This window comes from Macrobrachium rosenbergii, chromosome 43 (assembly GCF_040412425.1).
Source record: "Macrobrachium rosenbergii isolate ZJJX-2024 chromosome 43, ASM4041242v1, whole genome shotgun sequence".
Classification (NCBI taxonomy): domain Eukaryota; kingdom Metazoa; phylum Arthropoda; class Malacostraca; order Decapoda; family Palaemonidae; genus Macrobrachium; species Macrobrachium rosenbergii.
The window spans coordinates 51,796,123-51,814,760 of NC_089783.1; the positions used below are offsets into that span (position 1 = coordinate 51,796,123).

Below are 18,638 nucleotides of genomic sequence, written 5' to 3' on the forward strand. Positions count from 1 at the left end.
GAAACACTTCGGGAATTATACTCAGCCCCCCCTCGAATTCTTGTGGTTTTATTCTTCATTTCTGTTCGGCACAGATGTACTCTGCAGTCAATTGAATCCAAGAGTGTAGTTTCTTTATTCTCTTGAAACGGAAGAAATTATTTTGCGAATTAACGTGCACATAATTTATAGATCATATTTCACAGTTTAATAATTCGCGCAGCCAAATCCAGTGAAGTGATTGGAATTGTAAAATATTTACTTTTTGAATAAAATTCTGCATACCCAAAATATTTACTTTTTGAATAAAATTCTGCGTATCCAAAATCTACACTCCAATGTAGACTGCGTGCATTGAGAAAACAGCATAAAGATAAAAATGTTTGTCGACAAATGATTGCTTCTTGATTTAGTGGGAATTAAGGAAATAAAAATTGCCTAAATATTCCCTTTATTTTCAAAATAATTCTTTAACACTTGCAACTTTCCCACGCTCCTTTTTGGTGGGGTCCCTTGGAGTACGGCCACACCAAACAAAAAACAATGATGTCAGACATGAACACTACAAATACTATCCCTAATTCTCTTATAGGTTCCAGTCCTCCAGCAGTAGCAGATGGCGAAGTTCTAGTCCTGGCCCTTCAGGAGTCAGGGAGGCCATCCTCTGAGAGTTACGCCAGGTTGTTGACTCCCTTTCCAGAACTGAGGTCCTTCACGGTTTGCTACTGGCTGAAGGTGGGCAGGTTTCGAGAGGAATCCACCCTCATGTCCTACGCAGCGACTAATGACAAGGACAACGAGATCAGAATGGGTCTGTATCTTCAGCATCATGTTATGCTATGCTTTTAATTCCCTGACATTAGGCATTTTATGTATAGGTTATATTCTAGGAAAGAAAGATATCACTATGAGACCTTCAGTGCGAATGACCTTCTACTCTACTGATTTCTTGAGAATGAGTATATTTGTTCATGAAAAACAAAATGTGTTACTGTAGATCTTCTATGGAGGCTATGTTGTGCTTATGTAGCTCACAGGGAGGCTACAGTCTAAGTACTTCTATATTTTCCTGCATGAATGATATTTTGTATTGCATAGTCCACAAAAAACTTTTGAAAAATGTATTTTATGTTCTCGTTTCATTGACGATTGAAAACAAGCATTTCATACAGCTTATTCGTATGTTATTATAATTCGAAAGGGTAAAACACTCACTGAGATCAGTAGGTACAGAAAAAAAATCGATCGCTGGGACCCCATGCGGCCATTGAGACGTAGAAATCACGTGACGAAATATATCAAGTAAAACTATTACCCCAAGCACGCTAACCACTATCGGTTGTTTTAGCTGTGTTCTTCAGTGATAAAAATGTAAGAAGTTTATACATAATCAATTGCCTCCTGGTTTGGCTTCATTTCGAAGAATTGCTTCTTCGAAATGAAACCAAACCAGAAGTTCTGTTTCTTGTTTTGCAGACCACCGTCTGACAGGTTACAGAGTCGCCCTGAGAGGTGGATGGGCTATGAACAGACATTCAAACTCCTCTCAGACACTGGACGCACTTCTGCTTTAGATATACTCATGGTAGTGACAACTGGCAAGTTTTCGTTGATGGTATGAAACAAGCCCAAGGGACCATGGTCACAGAAACTGGATATTTAGTAGCTAATGGAAGTTATGTGATTGGTAAGTTCATCCAAATTCTGTGATAAACACACACCCTCTTCCTTTCCTAAACCCACACGACACACTACTCTTCCACTATCAACCTTCCGTCATCTGTCTCACTGTATCATTCAGAATCCTATCATACGCCTTCCCTGGTATTTTCACAATGTTATACCCCTAAAATTCTTGAAATCTTCTCAGTTATCCTTACCTATATGCAAAGGAACAGTGAGCTCTGGAAACTTTCCGTCATCCAGACATATCACAGACATCTTGGTCAGCTCCCTTATCACACTTTTACTGCTGTGTTGCAGCATCTTTCATGACGTCTTGCCAATTTTGACATCATTCCACCTTCCAGCCTCTTACTTCCTTACATCCTCAGCAGTAATTTTCACAAACATTTTCAAACTTATAACCTCTTCCACTCTTGTGTTACCTAGTTCCATCTCTCTTCTTCCTTCCACATTCAGCAGATCTTGAAAATATTCCCCATAGACCCAAGACCACATTCTCTTCCTTTCCAACTTTCAATCTGAGATCTATTTGTTTATTACTCCCGTGTAAAACAACTTAGGAAAGGTTTTACTGCGATCTTGCATCCCTGTTTTCTCTGAATTGTTCAACAGCTGAAGTGTTTAAATATTTGTAATTCACTTAAAATTTTCTCTTTATAATGTTTTACCGTGTCCGTTCTTTTACCAAATATAGGCCTATCGTCACATTTTAAAATAAAAAAACATTTACCCTGTGCCTTTGGGGGACCAATTACAGGCCAGGAACAAGATTCATTCGGCGGCGGGTTCCAGCGGGACCAAAGTTACAGCGGAGAAATAACAGAACTGAATTTTTGGGATGAAACCATTAGCGATGCCAGCATACAAAAGGTTTGTCGTTTCCTTTGGTTTTCTGTGAGTCGTAGATAATTGTGTCTATTCGAGAATGAGATATTCTTATTTTTATTCTTGACACATACGTGAATGTTGAAACTTTTCTAAAAATACGTTTATTTATCAGCTGGGCAGTGCCCTTGGATGGGCAACTCAAGAATGGGAGGTTGGCGGCGAAGTGACATGGTCTGTGGAGAACAAATGGGCAACAACAGGAATGGGAGGTTGGCAGCCATCAGTGACATGATATTTTTGAGGAAAGAAAACAAATCCTGAGTATTTGTGACATTAGGTCAATTCATCTTAAAGGAGGGTCCTGATCATTTTTGAACAAAGGAAAGGTTTGAAAAGTAACGTCCCATAAACAAGTATTGAAAGCAGCCATTTTTTAGAAAGCTTTTTTTTGTAAGAGAAAGGTAAATATGAACTATTTTGAGATTAAATACTATAACAAAACTAATTTTAATACTGCAACAAAAGAGATCTTTGTCTCTCTTAGCTCTATCATCTCTCTCTCTCTCTCTCTCTCTCTCTCTCTCTCTCTCTCTCTCTCTCTCTCTCTCTCTCTCTCTCTTTATCAACTTCCATATAGCTACTCTCGTTGTAACTGCTTTAGACTCCCATATTAATATTAAAGTAATAAACCAGTTAGGCATATGGCCAAAGATAGATTAGGTTAATATCGGTATAATTTAACTGTTTTATTCTTTAACCGTCTCACCCTTAAATGTTTAATTTTCATGTTATTTCTGTCACGAAAATCACTTTTGTCGTAATAAATGGCGAGAAGGAAAATCAAATATAATTCACTCTGACGCAAACATCAAGGGTGATTGTAAGTGGGTATAGAATAGGCTCAAGTAGCTAAATCTTGTTCTTTAAGAGGTATTACGCTATTTAGAATTCATTGTTTTCCATCAAAAACCCTAATGAGAGAGAGAGAGAGAGAGAGAGAGAGAGAGAGAGAGAGAGAGAGAGAGAGAGAGAGAGAGAGAGAGAGAGAGAGAGAGACTGTTTATAAAGAATCAACAGCTATCCACCTTGAAAAATGTAAAGTTTCCGTCATGTTATGTCTTGAATTATCGGTGCATCCAGATCGCAGTGATTATTTATAATCTACAATATCTGCAAAAATAAACTAAATATATTGGTATAGCCGCATTAGATACCTTTGTATTATCTTTATTTTGCTCTTAATTGACACTTCAGCACACGGCATATGAAACAATTAAGGAGAATTAATGTTATCACCATAATATTACTTTTTAAAGGCTGCAAGTGGTGGTCTCTTAGTTCCTCAGACGGACGCCGAGAACACTTGGCTGTATGAGTCATCCAGAGACAGAGCACAGCAGTGTTCCGGCGGGCAGGGCTCCTCTTACATGTGGCTAGGGGCGAACGACGAAGTCAACGAAGGCCAGTGGGTATCCTGGACTACTGGAGAGCCCATTGGCTGGGAGGGCCCTTGGAGAGGTTCAGGTCCCAATGGGGGAACTGCCGAAAATTGCATGGTGATGCTAACGGGAGACTTTCCAGGCATGTGGTCTGATATAGCTTGTCTGGACACTTATTCATTCTGCGTTCCCTGCGAATTCAAGAAGTTGACATCGTTGCATCTGAAGGGCGCTGCCCTTTGCAATGGCTCCCCCTTCAATCAACAGTATTTTCTCGACAGCGAGAAAAATGGCCGTCCATTCTTTGCTGGGTTCTTTCACTCGGATATCTACTGGGATTCTTCCATTGGATCCTGGGTTCTTCAGTCCTTAAAGGTAAGTAGATACTTAAACTGAGGTGGATTGAGGGTAAGTAGACAGAAAATGGTGAATAAGCCGATTCTTATTTATTAACAATCAGAGTGAAACACTAATTAGACCTGCAAAGATCAAAATGTTAAAATAGAACTTCAGGGCTTTCTCATAGTAATTTCCGGTGCCAAAATAATTTTTTTTTATTTTAAAAAGCTTTTGATCTGTCGATTCTAACTAATCTTTGAAGAGGTGAGTGAAACCTATTTTGAGAAGATGACTTACAGCTATCTAAATTTTATGGCTGAATTGTCCAGTTATGAGAACCCTTAAATCGGCCTTATTTTGAGACTTCTGCTTTAAACTTATATTTCTAGAGGCAAAACTATTTTTGCCTTCAGGAACCGGAGGCGAAAGCAAGATGGACAGTCAGAAATGAAGGCCAGTATCCATTCGGCACTCACGACTGGATTCTTTTGGGAGAAGTTTGCGGTATGTTACCTGGCACTGTCTTCCCAATGACTCTATCAGTGTGCAATATCGGACAGTTCACATGCGCTGACGGCACCTGCATTAACCTAACCAGTCGCTGTGACCTCAGGGTCGACTGCCCTGACCAAAGCGACGAGTCAGCTTGTTCGCTCTTGGATATACCGGAGGGGTATCATACTGGTATCCCTCCCCCACACGTCAAAGAAGGAGAGCCCTTGCCTGTATATTTCATTCTAGAATTGACGTCGTTCCCTTCGATTATCACGCAAGACTTGACCCTCACTGCGAACTTCAAGCTTTCGTTGCGGTGGCGAGATCTCAGGATTAATTTCCTCAACCTTAAGGATGACGGGAGCCTCAACGTACTGCCGGCTGGAATGGTTTCTGCCATATGGACGCCCAAGGTGTTCTTCAGCAATGCGCAGAGGAATGTCCACACAAACTTAGACCAAGGGGCTCGCGTTGAGTGCGTTCGTCAGGGTCCATCTGTGCCAGGACCTCCGAGTAACCCTGTTGAAGGTAAAAAGTCACAAGGAACTCAAGAAACTCTTCATTGACAATTGTTCGAGTTGCTGATTAAGAAATCCTTTTAGACCTATGGGCAGTTGCCAATGAATATGGCTTATGTATCCTGTTTCGAACATTTCTAATTTAAATGCCATATGAAGTAGATTATATTTTTTAAATTAATAGGTATACTTTACAAGCTCTTATTTGTAATTTCAAAGGAAATGTTAAATCCAGTATAACCAAAAGAAGTAAGGAAGGACCTCAAAACCTAAATTTTTCATTGCACTTTGCACAGGTAGAATTATAGATTCTGAAGATTAATTCACGATAGGAAAGCTGAAATAGGTAACTGAAGTTGAGGTTGCAGCTTATTCCCTTCTCCACTTCTAGTTTATGGCATGCAGTGCGTAAAGGGCATTCTATTTAACTTACCAATTTATTTACTCTACCGTATTTTCATAGTATTTTTAAACATTTTCATACACTTACCTATACCCAGATGTAAATAATAACTCAGAAGCTTTAAATTAAATACAACCACAAATCACAAAAAGCTTTTGAAAGAAACTTAAAATACATCATTTCAGTAAACATCTTCGCTGGACATGAAAACAGCATCGAGATGAGTCAGTTTTACAGCGTTACTTACACCTGTGATTTCAACCTTGAAATGTTTCCTTTTGATTCACAGGTGAGTAGATTTTATTCATTATAGTATAATTTGGTTATATATTAACGTCCGAGTTCGTTACACAGTTTTTAAGCTTCCAAAGAGTATGGTTTCTTAGAAAGAATGAAACCATATGTGTAATGTCAAGTCAATATTTGCTTTTCCAAATAAGGTTTCTTCTGAATAATTTTCTGGGCAATAATCTCAGTTCCTCTTCAGGTTGTCCAAATATCATAAAATCAGATTAGCAAAGCTTTTTCGTCGACAGTTCGCAGTGTTATTTGGAGAACGACAACAAATTTCTGCCCACTAAGCCCTCGAAACAACTGGCATTTTTTTATGTCTTAGTACTGCCTAACTTTAATCATTGGGCCTTCTTCAAATTTTATTAGGTCTAGCATTAGTAATGGTAATTAGTAAAGGTAATGGGAAATGCAGAAAGAAAGGAGAGATCAATTATTAAAAATGAAAAAATAAATTGACAAATTAATATAAATGTAAGTAAATTCTTGAAATACAAGGAGAATCGTATTAGGGTAGTAATACACTGCATCTTCGCTTGAACTTTTGAAGTTCAAATAAATCCAATTTAAGTCCAACATATGTTAATAATGGACTCTGGAACTGAGAAGTTCGACAGCGAGGCATATTTCCTGCTGCTTGTTTTTATGTTATTAAATAATTTAATACATATTTTAATAAAGGTATATATATATAAACTAACGTTTAGGATGACTGATTTTTGGAAAATCATGGGCATTACCTGTGTGTTTCTTTTTCGGGTAAAATTATATATATTGCTTACATTAATTGCCATGAGGTTTTTCTTTGTTACTCTTAAGGTTATATGTATAATAAACGCAATTTTACGCAGTTAATAATCTTACAGGTGTGCTCACTCCAGTTCACAATGGAGTCCGGTTCTTCTTCTTATCTCCGCCTGATCCCAGTCAACAACACTTACACAGGCAGAAGGAATCTAATTGAGTATACAATAAGTATGTGATGAAACCAACTTTACTTCTAATTTCAGGAAAAAAAAGTGTAGACGTTTGATTTTTTATAAATTCTTTTCCTTAAAGACTGCTATATAGTTTTATTTTTATTAGTTTGAATATTTGATATTATTTTTTCCTCTCGACCACCGCGCGTCGACGCAAAGACGACGTAACTTCGTGGGAAGAACTCGACGGAGATTTTTCGTCCGTCCACGTTCGAGTCGGTTTCTCCAGAAGATTCGAGTTTTACGTCCTCACTCTGTACATCCCAACGACGCTCCTTATCATGGTCGCCTATTCGACTTTCTACTTCAATCCCAACATTTTTCAGCCCCGAATCATAGTAGCTCTGACGGCGCTTCTGGTGCTGTCGTCCCTATTCACCCAGGTTAGTGGACCTGTTCTGCGCCATATCTCACTCTTTCTTTCTTCATTTCAGAAAAGTATTACCTTTTATGCTATAGTTCATGTTCACATTTGCAAATTAATCTCACATACAACTTTAGCATTATTTTTTCTAAGCATAAAAATTCGTCGGTTTTAGATATTCATTATTTAAATAAATTTATGATAATCTAGACCGAGTCCTGTTTAGTCATTTCCTTAATTCATATTATAAGTCAGTGGTCCATTTCTTTCTCAATGATGAATTCTTAAAATGCTCACACAGTAATAAAAAGTCATTTGATCTGAAATGACTCCTTTTTATATCTTTCCAGACGTCTAACTCGTTACCCAAGACTTCCTATTTTAAACTGGTAGACGTTTGGCTCTTCTTTTCCATCTTCATCATCTTCCTGATGATTATCGTACAGACCCTCATCGAGTTCTCGTCCCTTGACACGGTTTTCGGATGGAAACGAAGAAATCGAGTCATACATGTGAGACACAAATGTTCTCATCTTTCTTTTATCAACAATACTGCCCTGAAATGGAAAACTGCAGTATCTGCAAAACTTTCGAAATTGAGATATACCATCTATTGGGCTCGCGAAACACTAATACACAAGTTACTGCAGTTTCAGAATGGTTCTTCAGTGCTTTATTTATGGGGTCCCATTTGCAGTATCTGCAAAATCAGTAGTAAGGCAAGGAAAAACTGCAGTATCTACCATTTTTCTCAGTTTTGTATTTTTGCAGATACTGCAGTCTTACATTTTAGGGCAAAATATATCACTTGTGGACCACATCTTAATGTACAGGAATTCATCAAGTACCAGGTATGGAACTACAGTATTTAAAGTTGTTTTCACAGTAAATTCTGGATGATATTCGTTTTGTATGTGCTCCAGCTCCATATATAACTCTTAGAAGACAAAAGGTAGGATATTTTATAGCTTTACTGAGTGCTTTGTAATTTAGAAATTTTAACATTCAACTTTTCATTGAGCTGCAAGTGATTTAATATAGCCCAGAAAAATCATTACTTTTCGTTTTTGCATTTTATAGTTATTGTGTTGTCCATTGTAAATACATACATATATATATATATATATATATATATATATATATATATATATATATATATATATATATATATATATATATATATATATATATATATATATAATATAAAATGGACAACAAAAATATAAAATGCAAAAGAAAGGTAATGGTTTTTCTTAATATATAAAATCACTCGCAGCACAATGAAAAATTGAATGGTAATATATATATATATATATATCATTATATATATATATATATATATATATATATATATATATATATATATATATATATATATATATATATATATATATATATATATATATATATACAGTCTGGTAGCTCATTATTAGATTTTCCTTTACTGTAATAATATTTACCAGGATCTTTTGGAACATTCTACCTTTCTAACAACCAGTTAGTCATTCCCTAACTGGAGAGGCAGGGTTTTGTGTTTCAGCTTTAAGAGTACATTATTTTACCTGCCAGCCGTTAGCTAGCAACCAGGATTTGCTTAGTAAGCAAGAGCTTGAACAAGGGTGTGCTTAGTATCTTTAGAATTGCAGATTTGGAAAGTCCAATTCACAGTTTGCTTTTGAGTGAATAAAGGATATTTGTTCCGGGGCTTCAGAAGCCCTTTTTGTCTTTGTTTGCCAGCTTGCCATGAGACTATTTCCAGAAAAATTGCTTGTCCCATTAGAGTGGGGTGCAGGACGGTTGGTTTTCTGACCGCGTAAATGTTAAAATGGGTGTTCGTTTCTATGACATTTGTTTCAGTTTCACATTCAAAGCATCAGTTGCCACCGTGCCACTGGTGATATTTGTTGGATAGTTCATGAATCTGTCATTTCATGACCTGCAAAAGCTCTTTTAGTTAATATTCCGAGAGTCTGGATCTTCATATTCGTAAATGGCATAATTTTTGGCAAGAAATCCAACTTGTGCCGTTAGATGTTAATGAATTTCAATAGCTCCGCTGTTGTTGCCGGGAAGAAACTGTTTTTTTGCAAAAGTGTATAAACAAACATTTTTTAAAATTCTCTTCTGGACTTTAAATTTCCCTAAAATAGACACCTGATTTTGTTTCTCTCCTCTCTCTCTCTCTCTCTCTCTCTCTCTCTCTCTCTCTCTCTCTCTCTCTCTCTCTCTCTATATATATATATATATATATATATATATATATATATATATATATATATATATATATGTATATATGTGTGTGTGTGTGTAATATATATATATATTATATATATAAATACATATATATATATATATATATATATATATATATATATATATATATATATATATATATATATATATATATATATATATATATATATATATATATATATATATATGTATATGTATATGTTTGCGTTTGTGTATATAAATATATACAATATATGTATAATAAAAATATACTATATGTATGTGTATTTACAGTAAATAAAAAAAAACCTCTCTCCTAGTTTCTGAAGTCCGTAAAACGAAACATCCACTCATCACAATTTTGCCCACAGAAAAATCCATTGCCAATCTCGTCCTTGATTCTGAATTTCCCTTGAAAAACGTAACGTCACCTACGTCGTTTTTATTTTTTCACCTGAAGCAACTCAACGACTTTCCTTCCACAGCTGAAACCGCCAGACGGATCCAGAGTTGGAGGAAGGAGGAAGCTAAGCACCAGTCTGATCATCCTGTTAGTCGGCAGGATGCTCATTCCCCTCGTCTTCGTTATCTTCAATTTCGCCTACTGGGGGAAGGCGATGAAGTGGTGATGGGTGCTCCCTGGAATCACGTTACAAGTAATAAGGAAAGTGAGTTTATATTTTCAGGCTCTATGAAAGTGTGAATGATAGAGGTGTGCATGCTTATTATATATATATATATATATATATATATATATATATATATATATATATATATATATATATATATATATATGTATATATATATACACACATGTATGTATACGTATGTCTGTCTATGATTTAGTGTTAGTGTTTTTTGTGTTTTTGGAAAGATGGGAGAATATGTGGATGGTAGAGTGACTGGTTTGCTGTAAAAGTGAGGCTGAGATAAAGGTGAGTTGTGTCCCTGTGGCTAGTCAATATGTTGATGAATGGCGTGATATGAAAAGTCACACAAAGGATATCAGAAGTATGTGCAAAGTTGTTGGTAAGAAAATGTGTTGCGTGAAACGAGTGTAGAAATTGCTGATCTTTACAGATTATGGTATGTTGATTATAGACAGTGAAGAGAAGCTGTAGAAACTAGTGAATGAATTTGAAAGTGTTAAGGAGAGTCGAAAGTTAATGGTGAATGTGAGCAAAAGTAATGTTATCAGTAGGAAACCTGAAGGAGAGAGCAGTGGTGAATGGCGTCAAAACAGAGGCACATGATGCATATAGGTGTTAGGAGTAAATATAAGAAACGGTAGAACGAGAGATGAAATGACTTACGCAACAGGTGAAGCAAAGAAAGGAGAGTGTGTAGAGACTGGGAATAGATTTGGCTCGTCAGTGGAAGCCAAGGTGAGAATGTATTGAGGAATTAGTGAGCCAGCTTTCTTATATGAAAGTTGAGTGTGAATTTTGAATGGGAAGGAAAGAAACAAGTAAAAAATGCTTTTAAAGGCTCTGCGCATTTGTAGCCAGCATTCATTGACGCTCAGATAAATTCTATGTATGACATTGCCTTGAAACTTAAAATACCAAGGACTTTTGTAAATGCAGCATGGGAAAGAGTCAGGAAAATATTTTATTTAACTGGTAACAAATTTTAATGAAAATATTTTAAAGCCACTGTATGGTGAAAGTTTACAGTCTCTTTTTTTTTTTTTTTTTTTTTTTAGATTCCAGGGATTTTGAAGCCCTTTAACGTGATGTAATTTTCAGTAATATTAATGTTAAAGGTCTGGTAAGGAGAAATTCTCTAAACGATTTTTCCGGCTGTATCTGTGAAATTCCTCTTAAAAACTGCGATAAGAAATATCATGAACAAACTGAAAAATCCCTACCGCTACTAAACTAACAGCATCAGCATTCTGTAAGAACTGGTAAAACATCAAATACTATATATTTGTACACATTAGAGATTTCGAGATGGGACTGCAGGAAGTTCTCTTGTTCCGTGTAATGAGACAGTTAAAAGGAATATCATCTTTCAAGTAACACATTAGTATTGTTTTAAACTTAAGCCTTGGCCTGTTTAAAGTATTTAGTTTTTTTACATTATTTGCATGTTTGCACGGTTACCCTACCCGGATTGTCGCTTTCCTGACTACTCTTTGACAATCAAGCAACTGTTGGCCCTTACCCCTTCGTTTATTTTCAATAATTTTGTCTCTTTTGTGCTCAGAAGGCGCATGAATAATCGTGAATGCGTATGTATGTTGAACCTCTGCCAGTTATTTCCCTCTGGTATCAAAATTGCCATGATATTATTTAACATTGCGATCGTGTGTGTTTACATAACACCATCTCCAGAATGTTTCAAGGAAATGGCTATAAATTTTGCACACAGCTTTTGTATTTAAGTGCGAAAGGCAGTTGTTAATTTTATATGGATCTACGCACAAATCAGGATCTGTGATGCCTCCAAGCCTAGGGTCACTGCTTTACCTGCTACTATTATTATGACGTTTTTAAACCATGGAAATAAATTAACGTGTAATATTGATATGTTATACATATGTTATATATTTTCTGATGATAATTTGTAAATATAGTCTTAATAGAGAATTATAAGATGAAATATCATAATTCTTTTTTTTTTAACCAGAAATTAAATTGCCAATTACTGCCTCACAGTTATGTCTTCGTTCAATAACAGTGTTTATAGCTGTGCTTACTTAGCCATCTAAGCAACTCATCTGGGTACACTTTAGTTAGCAGTATTTCATTTTAAGGCATTAAATAGACAAAGGGGCTGTGAAGGAATATTTTCTATTACAGATAATTGCCTATTGCACTCTGAAGTGTACGACGTACTGAAAATCATGTGTTGAACAAGAGTTCCTTCTGTAATACATAAAGCCACACACGAAAACAGTCAGTTATTCCACATTATAATTAATGGACACTATCCCAGGGATAACTCCATGCAATGATCCTTGTGGGTTACGACTTTGCAATCTGTTGTTCGTCATTAGTTGGAGGAAGTGAAATTTTGTCGAAGCTTGGATAAATGCATTACGCTTCACTGGATAAAGTTAATTCAAGAAATTTTCAAGATACGGCTGCAGAACTACTATGTGCGACATGACGATTGCCGAGAGGGTTCAAAAAGAAATATATTATTTACTGTATTTTGAAATTTGCATATGAAGAGATATTAAATTGAAACATTTTTTTAAGGTTTTGTTGCGCTCACACCCATACTCATGACATATCAAGTAGAAAAGTAGAACACAATAAAAATGGAGGAACTGGCCAGTGGCAACTGCTTCCAATAACTCCATCGGCTGGCGGACTGTGACTGAGTGTTATGTCTTCCCTCTAGTGACTTATGGTGTTATTTTAAGAGGTAAATGTATATACTACTGTATTCATATTATATATTTTAAGAGGTAAATCTATATACTACTTTGTTCAGATTGTATGCAAACGTGTGTAAGAAGATAATGAACTATATAACCTGGAGCCAAAGCTACCTGTGGGCTTTCTAGTAATCATTGCTGTAATTTAGTTAGGAAAAAATTAGAAGATATAGTTGTGGTCCTTTGGGCAAACCAATTCGGGGGTCAAGGAAAGTAATATTTTGAGATCAGGGTTAACTAGAATGAGGACCACCTCCCCACCCCGGCCAGGTCAGGGAATGCCGCCCTTAGTTAGGTTAGGAAGGTAAGATCTGGTTAGGTCAGGACCTGGCATTATAGGAAAGGTTATGTCTATATATGAGGAACCTGTTCCGGTCGGAAGTTGGCAGGAATCAGGCCGTGCAGCTAAATTCAAGTTTTACCCTTTGGTGTGGTCATAGCCAGTGCCAAACCATGTGTCCAAACAGAAATTTAGCCCTGCCAATCTCTCTGATATTCAGTGTTAATTGGGGGTGGGGGTTGTTTTCAAGGGTGGCAAAGCCCCTCTAGCCAGGTCATGGTGCCATGCCCAAAGTTAGGTGGGGTGAAGGTAACTTCTATTTAGGTCAGGATTGGGCGTTATAGGAAAGGTTAGGTTTGGCCTGTTTTCACAGTCGAATTTTTCACGCCTACCTGTCTCCCTACTCTGCATCAACTCTTAAACTACTACATCTATGAACGTGGAAACTGTGTTATTAAAATCTCAGAAATTATTTTACAGGACATTATTGATATGAGGGTTGGGGAAGATGAAATATGTTCAGTTTTATCCTGCACACTTGGTAAAGAAATCATGTCATTTTGTGGTATTTGGTATTTTCTTCAGGAAATGTGAGTACAAGTACTGCACATGGAGGTTGCTGAAATTTTTAATTCTTTTGTTCAAGGTTTGGCATTATTTTACTTTAATACCAGTTTTCAACAATGGAGCTCTTTTGCCTTGTTCTCAAAGGCTTTTAATATGCTTAATATAATTCATGAAATCCATCCTAAATTTACCATTACCAAGAATTTACCATCTTTTGTGTTGTATCAGAGTTCATGTTTTTGGGGTTGGTACCAAACTTGGCAGTCATTTTCAACCAGTTAAATCAAATTTACATGTTATTTTGCTTGAAAAAACCATCTTCAGCTTTTAACCATGATTCTTTTGATGCTTTTCTAGGTTTATTTTGACTACTGTATAGCAAAATTATTTGAGTGTATGTTTTGAATGGTGCTGACAATTTGAGTAACAAATTAGTAGTTTTACAGATACTGGACCTATCTCCATGATACTTCTGCAAGTCTTGATTTTGATTAAGGTTAAGTTATTGAATGTTCTCAGAGTGACACCATGCACCTAGTGATCTGGGTTAGCTTAGGGTAGGTGGGGGTGTTGAAAGAGGCAAAATATCCCAGGCCAGGTAAGGACCTAGGATCCTAGCTCCCTAACTCCCTGGCCAGGTAAGGACCTGGAATCTTAGCTTCTTGGCCAGGTAAGAACCTGCCATCCTAGATCTCTGGCCAGGTAAGGACCTGCCATCATGGCTCCCCAGTGAGGTGAGGACACAGCATCCTAGTGTAGGTTAGGTGTGGTTGAGTTTTGTCGGTCCTGGTCGTTTCGGCCGTAAGTCACTTTAGGCCGTAACATCCAAAACAATGTAAGACGTTATGTTTATGGTATTTACCGTTATGTTTATGGTATTTACCATTATTATTTCATGTTTTACGTACATCCCCAAGGGGCTGGTACTAAACATGGTGCCCATTTTTCACGTAAACGTGCTTACGGCTGAAACAACCCAAATGCAGTTATGTAAGTCATATTATTTATTTTGATTCACAGAGCTCAAGGTTAGGTTGGGGAGTTGAGGGGCAAAGCCACCCAGCTAGATGAGGCTGGGCCATAAGTTAGGTTAGGTTAGATAGGTACATTCCTGTTCTTCATTTCAGTGTTTTCCCTTGCCCAAAAACAATAGTTTTCACTGTGGTCCCCATAATTGTAGTATACAATGGGAAGCCAGTATCTCTCAAAACAAGTAATTTTTTACTGAATCTAATGTAAAATCACACACCTACTCAGTTAGCCACTTATCTTTGGCTGTTGCACAGTGCAAATGTGCATTCATGTCTCTTCTTGTATGGTCCCCACCTCAGATACCCTGCTTGGCCCCTGCAGCCAGAGGAAAAGTGGCTGGTGTTGGCAGGTGGGTGAGGGTATTCCCCACTCAACACCCCCCAGTACCACCAGTTAATTACCTTGTCACCAGTTTCAACGACTGCCTCATTGCACGCAGAAGAATGATCTAGTATAAAAGGCTCTGGATTTTATATCTTAATTTTTAAAATTACTTTTAAACATTACATTTTCAAATTTGGAATACAGTTTATGGTCTAAAGTGTTTAGCAGCCTTCAGCCCCAGCTGTACCCACTTTTTAGCCTTTGTTCCATCTTACACTCCAACCTCATTAGCTGTTGCTTCAAAATGCAGCTGTGGGGTTTTCTCCCATTTTTGTCTCTAGATACTTGCATTCCACCTCTTTTATTTTTTGGATCCCTTTATTTACTGCCCAGCCAGCCCAGCTTCACTTTTCACTCTGATGCACCAAATGGCTAAAATTGCCCTAGAGGCTGGCCTTATAGCCTGAATTTTGTAATTCATATTCATCACAGGTTGTGTTTGAGAGTAATTCAGTGATTATGCTACCAGATGCATTGCTAAAGTACAGTATATACTGCACAAGGATATAAAAGTTTTGATATTTTATTGGTTTAAGAATGACTGTTGTCACTGAATTGAAAGATACTGTAATAACTTGTAAAATACTTCATCATCATCACCTTGAACTCTGTGCAATGCAAGATTAATGTGAAGTTCCACCACTCATGTTTCTCATGTGCTTAATCTTGATCTCCAGCCTCCTATCTCACAGTCCTGAAAGGGGCTATTGCCACCTTTCTTCAGTCTTGCTGGCCAACCTTTCTAACGACTACTTTGTAGTGCAACTTTCCTCTTTAAATCTTCAGCTGAAAACCCTTGTGGACAGAGTCCAGCCTATAGAAAGACTGATAATAAGCAAAGGTGATAAATAAATGAATATGAGGGAAATAGATAAAAAAAAAAAGATACACGTGAATTCAGGAGACGTCAGCTGGGAGAAGGAATGAGGCTCTTTACTTAAACATTTGGAGGTCAGAAGACTCCACAACTGCAGAAGGCAAACTATTCCACATTTTAGTTGTAGCCAAGATAAAACTCCTAGCAACTGAGTAGTAGTATGAAACCAGATACTAGAAAAAGACACACTTTTTGCGGCAGCATCCTGCTGAGTGTTGTGGGAGAAAAACAGCTAGGTCAAATAAAGAGGATTGTAGAGAATGTTTGTCATTGTAGTGCATTTTGAATTTAATCTGGTCTGCCGTGACATTGTACGACAAGATATTTGGCATGAGATCACCACCCTTGCTTTACTTTAAAGCAAGTCCCTCTACAATTGTACCTCTGCAAATGGTCCAAATCCTTGATGTCAATCCAGGATTACTTACGTCAGGCAAGAGTCACTCATTGGTGTCTTATTAAAACAAATCGTATTTTCTATGGGTTAGGTTTCCAGGTATTTGCCAAGTGCTGTATTTTCCCACCATCCTTGTCAGTGTGGTAATCAGCTATATGAATGATAGGTAAGATTCATGGAAATGACAGTCGTAGTACCAACCCAGCCTCCCCACAATCCAGTTTGCAAAAAACTTAAGGCATAGAAATCCTTAGTGACTGGAGGGAAGGTAAACAGGAAGATGCAATAGGGTGATAAACCAAGTACAACCTTCCATTTTCTTTTAGTTTTTCTCAACCGCCAAGTGATCCTGCTTATCAGAATTTGGAGCGATAGGAATGTTAAGTAGGTGTAGGAATATAAAATTTTAATATGAAAATTGGTATTGGTTGTCCCTGAGATTACTGTGAAAACACCAAACACAGTATTTGTCAGTTAGACATAAATGAACATCACACTTATCTTGTGTACACTGACCATTGTCTTATAATCTGGTGTAAGCCCTATTTCGCTGCTGTTGTCTGCAAATCCCTCAAACTTCATCAACTTCATCAGAGTTAGATGTTCTGCTTTTTGGGTTGAGACCCCTTTCTTTTCGATCCTCTGCATTAGCAATGTAAAATAAGCAATGGCTGTGCTTGCACAAGACCAGCTTTAAGTAGTAAGCATGTATCTTGTAGAAGCATTTCACAGATGGAGAGTCAAGTCTTCTAAGGCACGTACAATTTAAACTTTGGAAAATGCCCTGTGATTAATCATTCCCACAGTCCAAATAATATACAGTACAGGTATCTTACATTACTTGTAGTGTGGGTTCTGGCATACCATTTGAAAACAAGTAGGCTAATGTATGTGTTTTTGTGGTTTCTGTGAACTGATGCCACCATAAGCACCTGTTCTTTCTCCATGAGGTTATAGATCAGAGTTTGCTATTAAGTTATGTTTCATTTATTTTTTACACAATTTGTAAAATCTTAGAATGTGATCTTATGTTTACTCTGTAAACTAATTTGCATATTAAAATCTTTTGCTCATCTTATGAATTGAAGGTTATTTCTTGTATTTCCATCATAATATTGTACAGTGTATATGAAAATATATAGATTTTAAAGGATTTTTACCTGGCTGTGTACTAACATCCTGGGTGACATTTGTGTGCTTAATGCTTTCTTGCTCCACCCTAGACAGCTGGTAGCATGAAACTTGGGCTACAGAAGTAACAGTGAAGCACAGTAAAATATGTGATTGTGTTTCTGTTAGTTGTTGGTGTTGTGTAGGCTGTGTATGCACTTAACTAGTAAAGGGAGACACAAAATTCTGAGTATGGCCTTGGAGGTGATTTTTTTTCTATAAAGAGGCAGTTTCTTTTGTTAGCATAGGCAGCCAAAGTGTGACAGTCAGCTTCAGTGATATCCAGCCTGTAATTTTTTGTATGTATGTTGATAAGTTTGTGAATACACTATTTGGTAAATGTTATTATTTCATAGCCATGAAGTAGACTTATCTATGTCTTCTCTCTTGTGTTTACAGTATTGGTGCAGTTGCAGGTTCTTGCCACTGCAAGGGTCTTTTGAACTGTCTACACTGCAGGGCAAAACATTATGTTGTCTGGTAATACCCTGTGGGAAAACTACGAAGAGGAAAGTTGGTTAATATGGTAAGAGACCTCTTTAAGGTTTTATTATCTACAGTTTGGTTGTGCTTATAACTTGGGTAAACCCTGTCACTTTGGTTGATCAAACTCACATTGAGGCCTCATTTTCTGAAGTGTTCATCGTTGCTTTGCTTGTAAATACCTGTAATTTTCCAGATTATTGTGCAAACATCCTTGTGTAGTACAGATTCAGATTTAGTCAAAGCATGGTCCCACTGGTCTGGATGAGATCAGAATAGTGGTCCAGAGTTTTATGTAGGAGTATATAGGAAAAGTCTTGATTCTCACATGATCTTTACCCCTATTGCACACTTAGGCTATACGGGGAAAATTACTTGAGGGTGGCACCACTTTCTGACCTCAAATTTTTGGTCCCCTTGTGGCCAGAGTAGTGACAAAACAATGACAGAAAAGAGGGATCACAGCAAGAATATAGATGTTTGCCTTAAATCTGGTTGATTAA

General features: G+C 37.0%; 1 protein-coding gene across 1 annotated transcript in view; it reads left to right on the forward strand.

Annotated features, from left to right (window-relative positions):
• Nucleotides 1-10,268, forward strand: part of LOC136829072 (uncharacterized) — a 102,288-nt gene extending 92,020 nt beyond the window's left edge. Inside the window, 11 exon segments of the mRNA XM_067087454.1 lie at nucleotides 572-790; nucleotides 1,456-1,505; nucleotides 1,507-1,666; nucleotides 2,423-2,535; nucleotides 3,810-4,307; nucleotides 4,685-5,294; nucleotides 5,873-5,976; nucleotides 6,845-6,953; nucleotides 7,118-7,341; nucleotides 7,673-7,834; nucleotides 10,040-10,268. Of these exon segments, the coding sequence (XP_066943555.1) occupies nucleotides 572-790; nucleotides 1,456-1,505; nucleotides 1,507-1,666; nucleotides 2,423-2,535; nucleotides 3,810-4,307; nucleotides 4,685-5,294; nucleotides 5,873-5,976; nucleotides 6,845-6,953; nucleotides 7,118-7,341; nucleotides 7,673-7,834; nucleotides 10,040-10,183 (2,393 nt within the window). The 3' untranslated portion in view covers nucleotides 10,184-10,268.
• The last annotated feature ends 8,370 nt before the right edge of the window (nucleotides 10,269-18,638 follow it).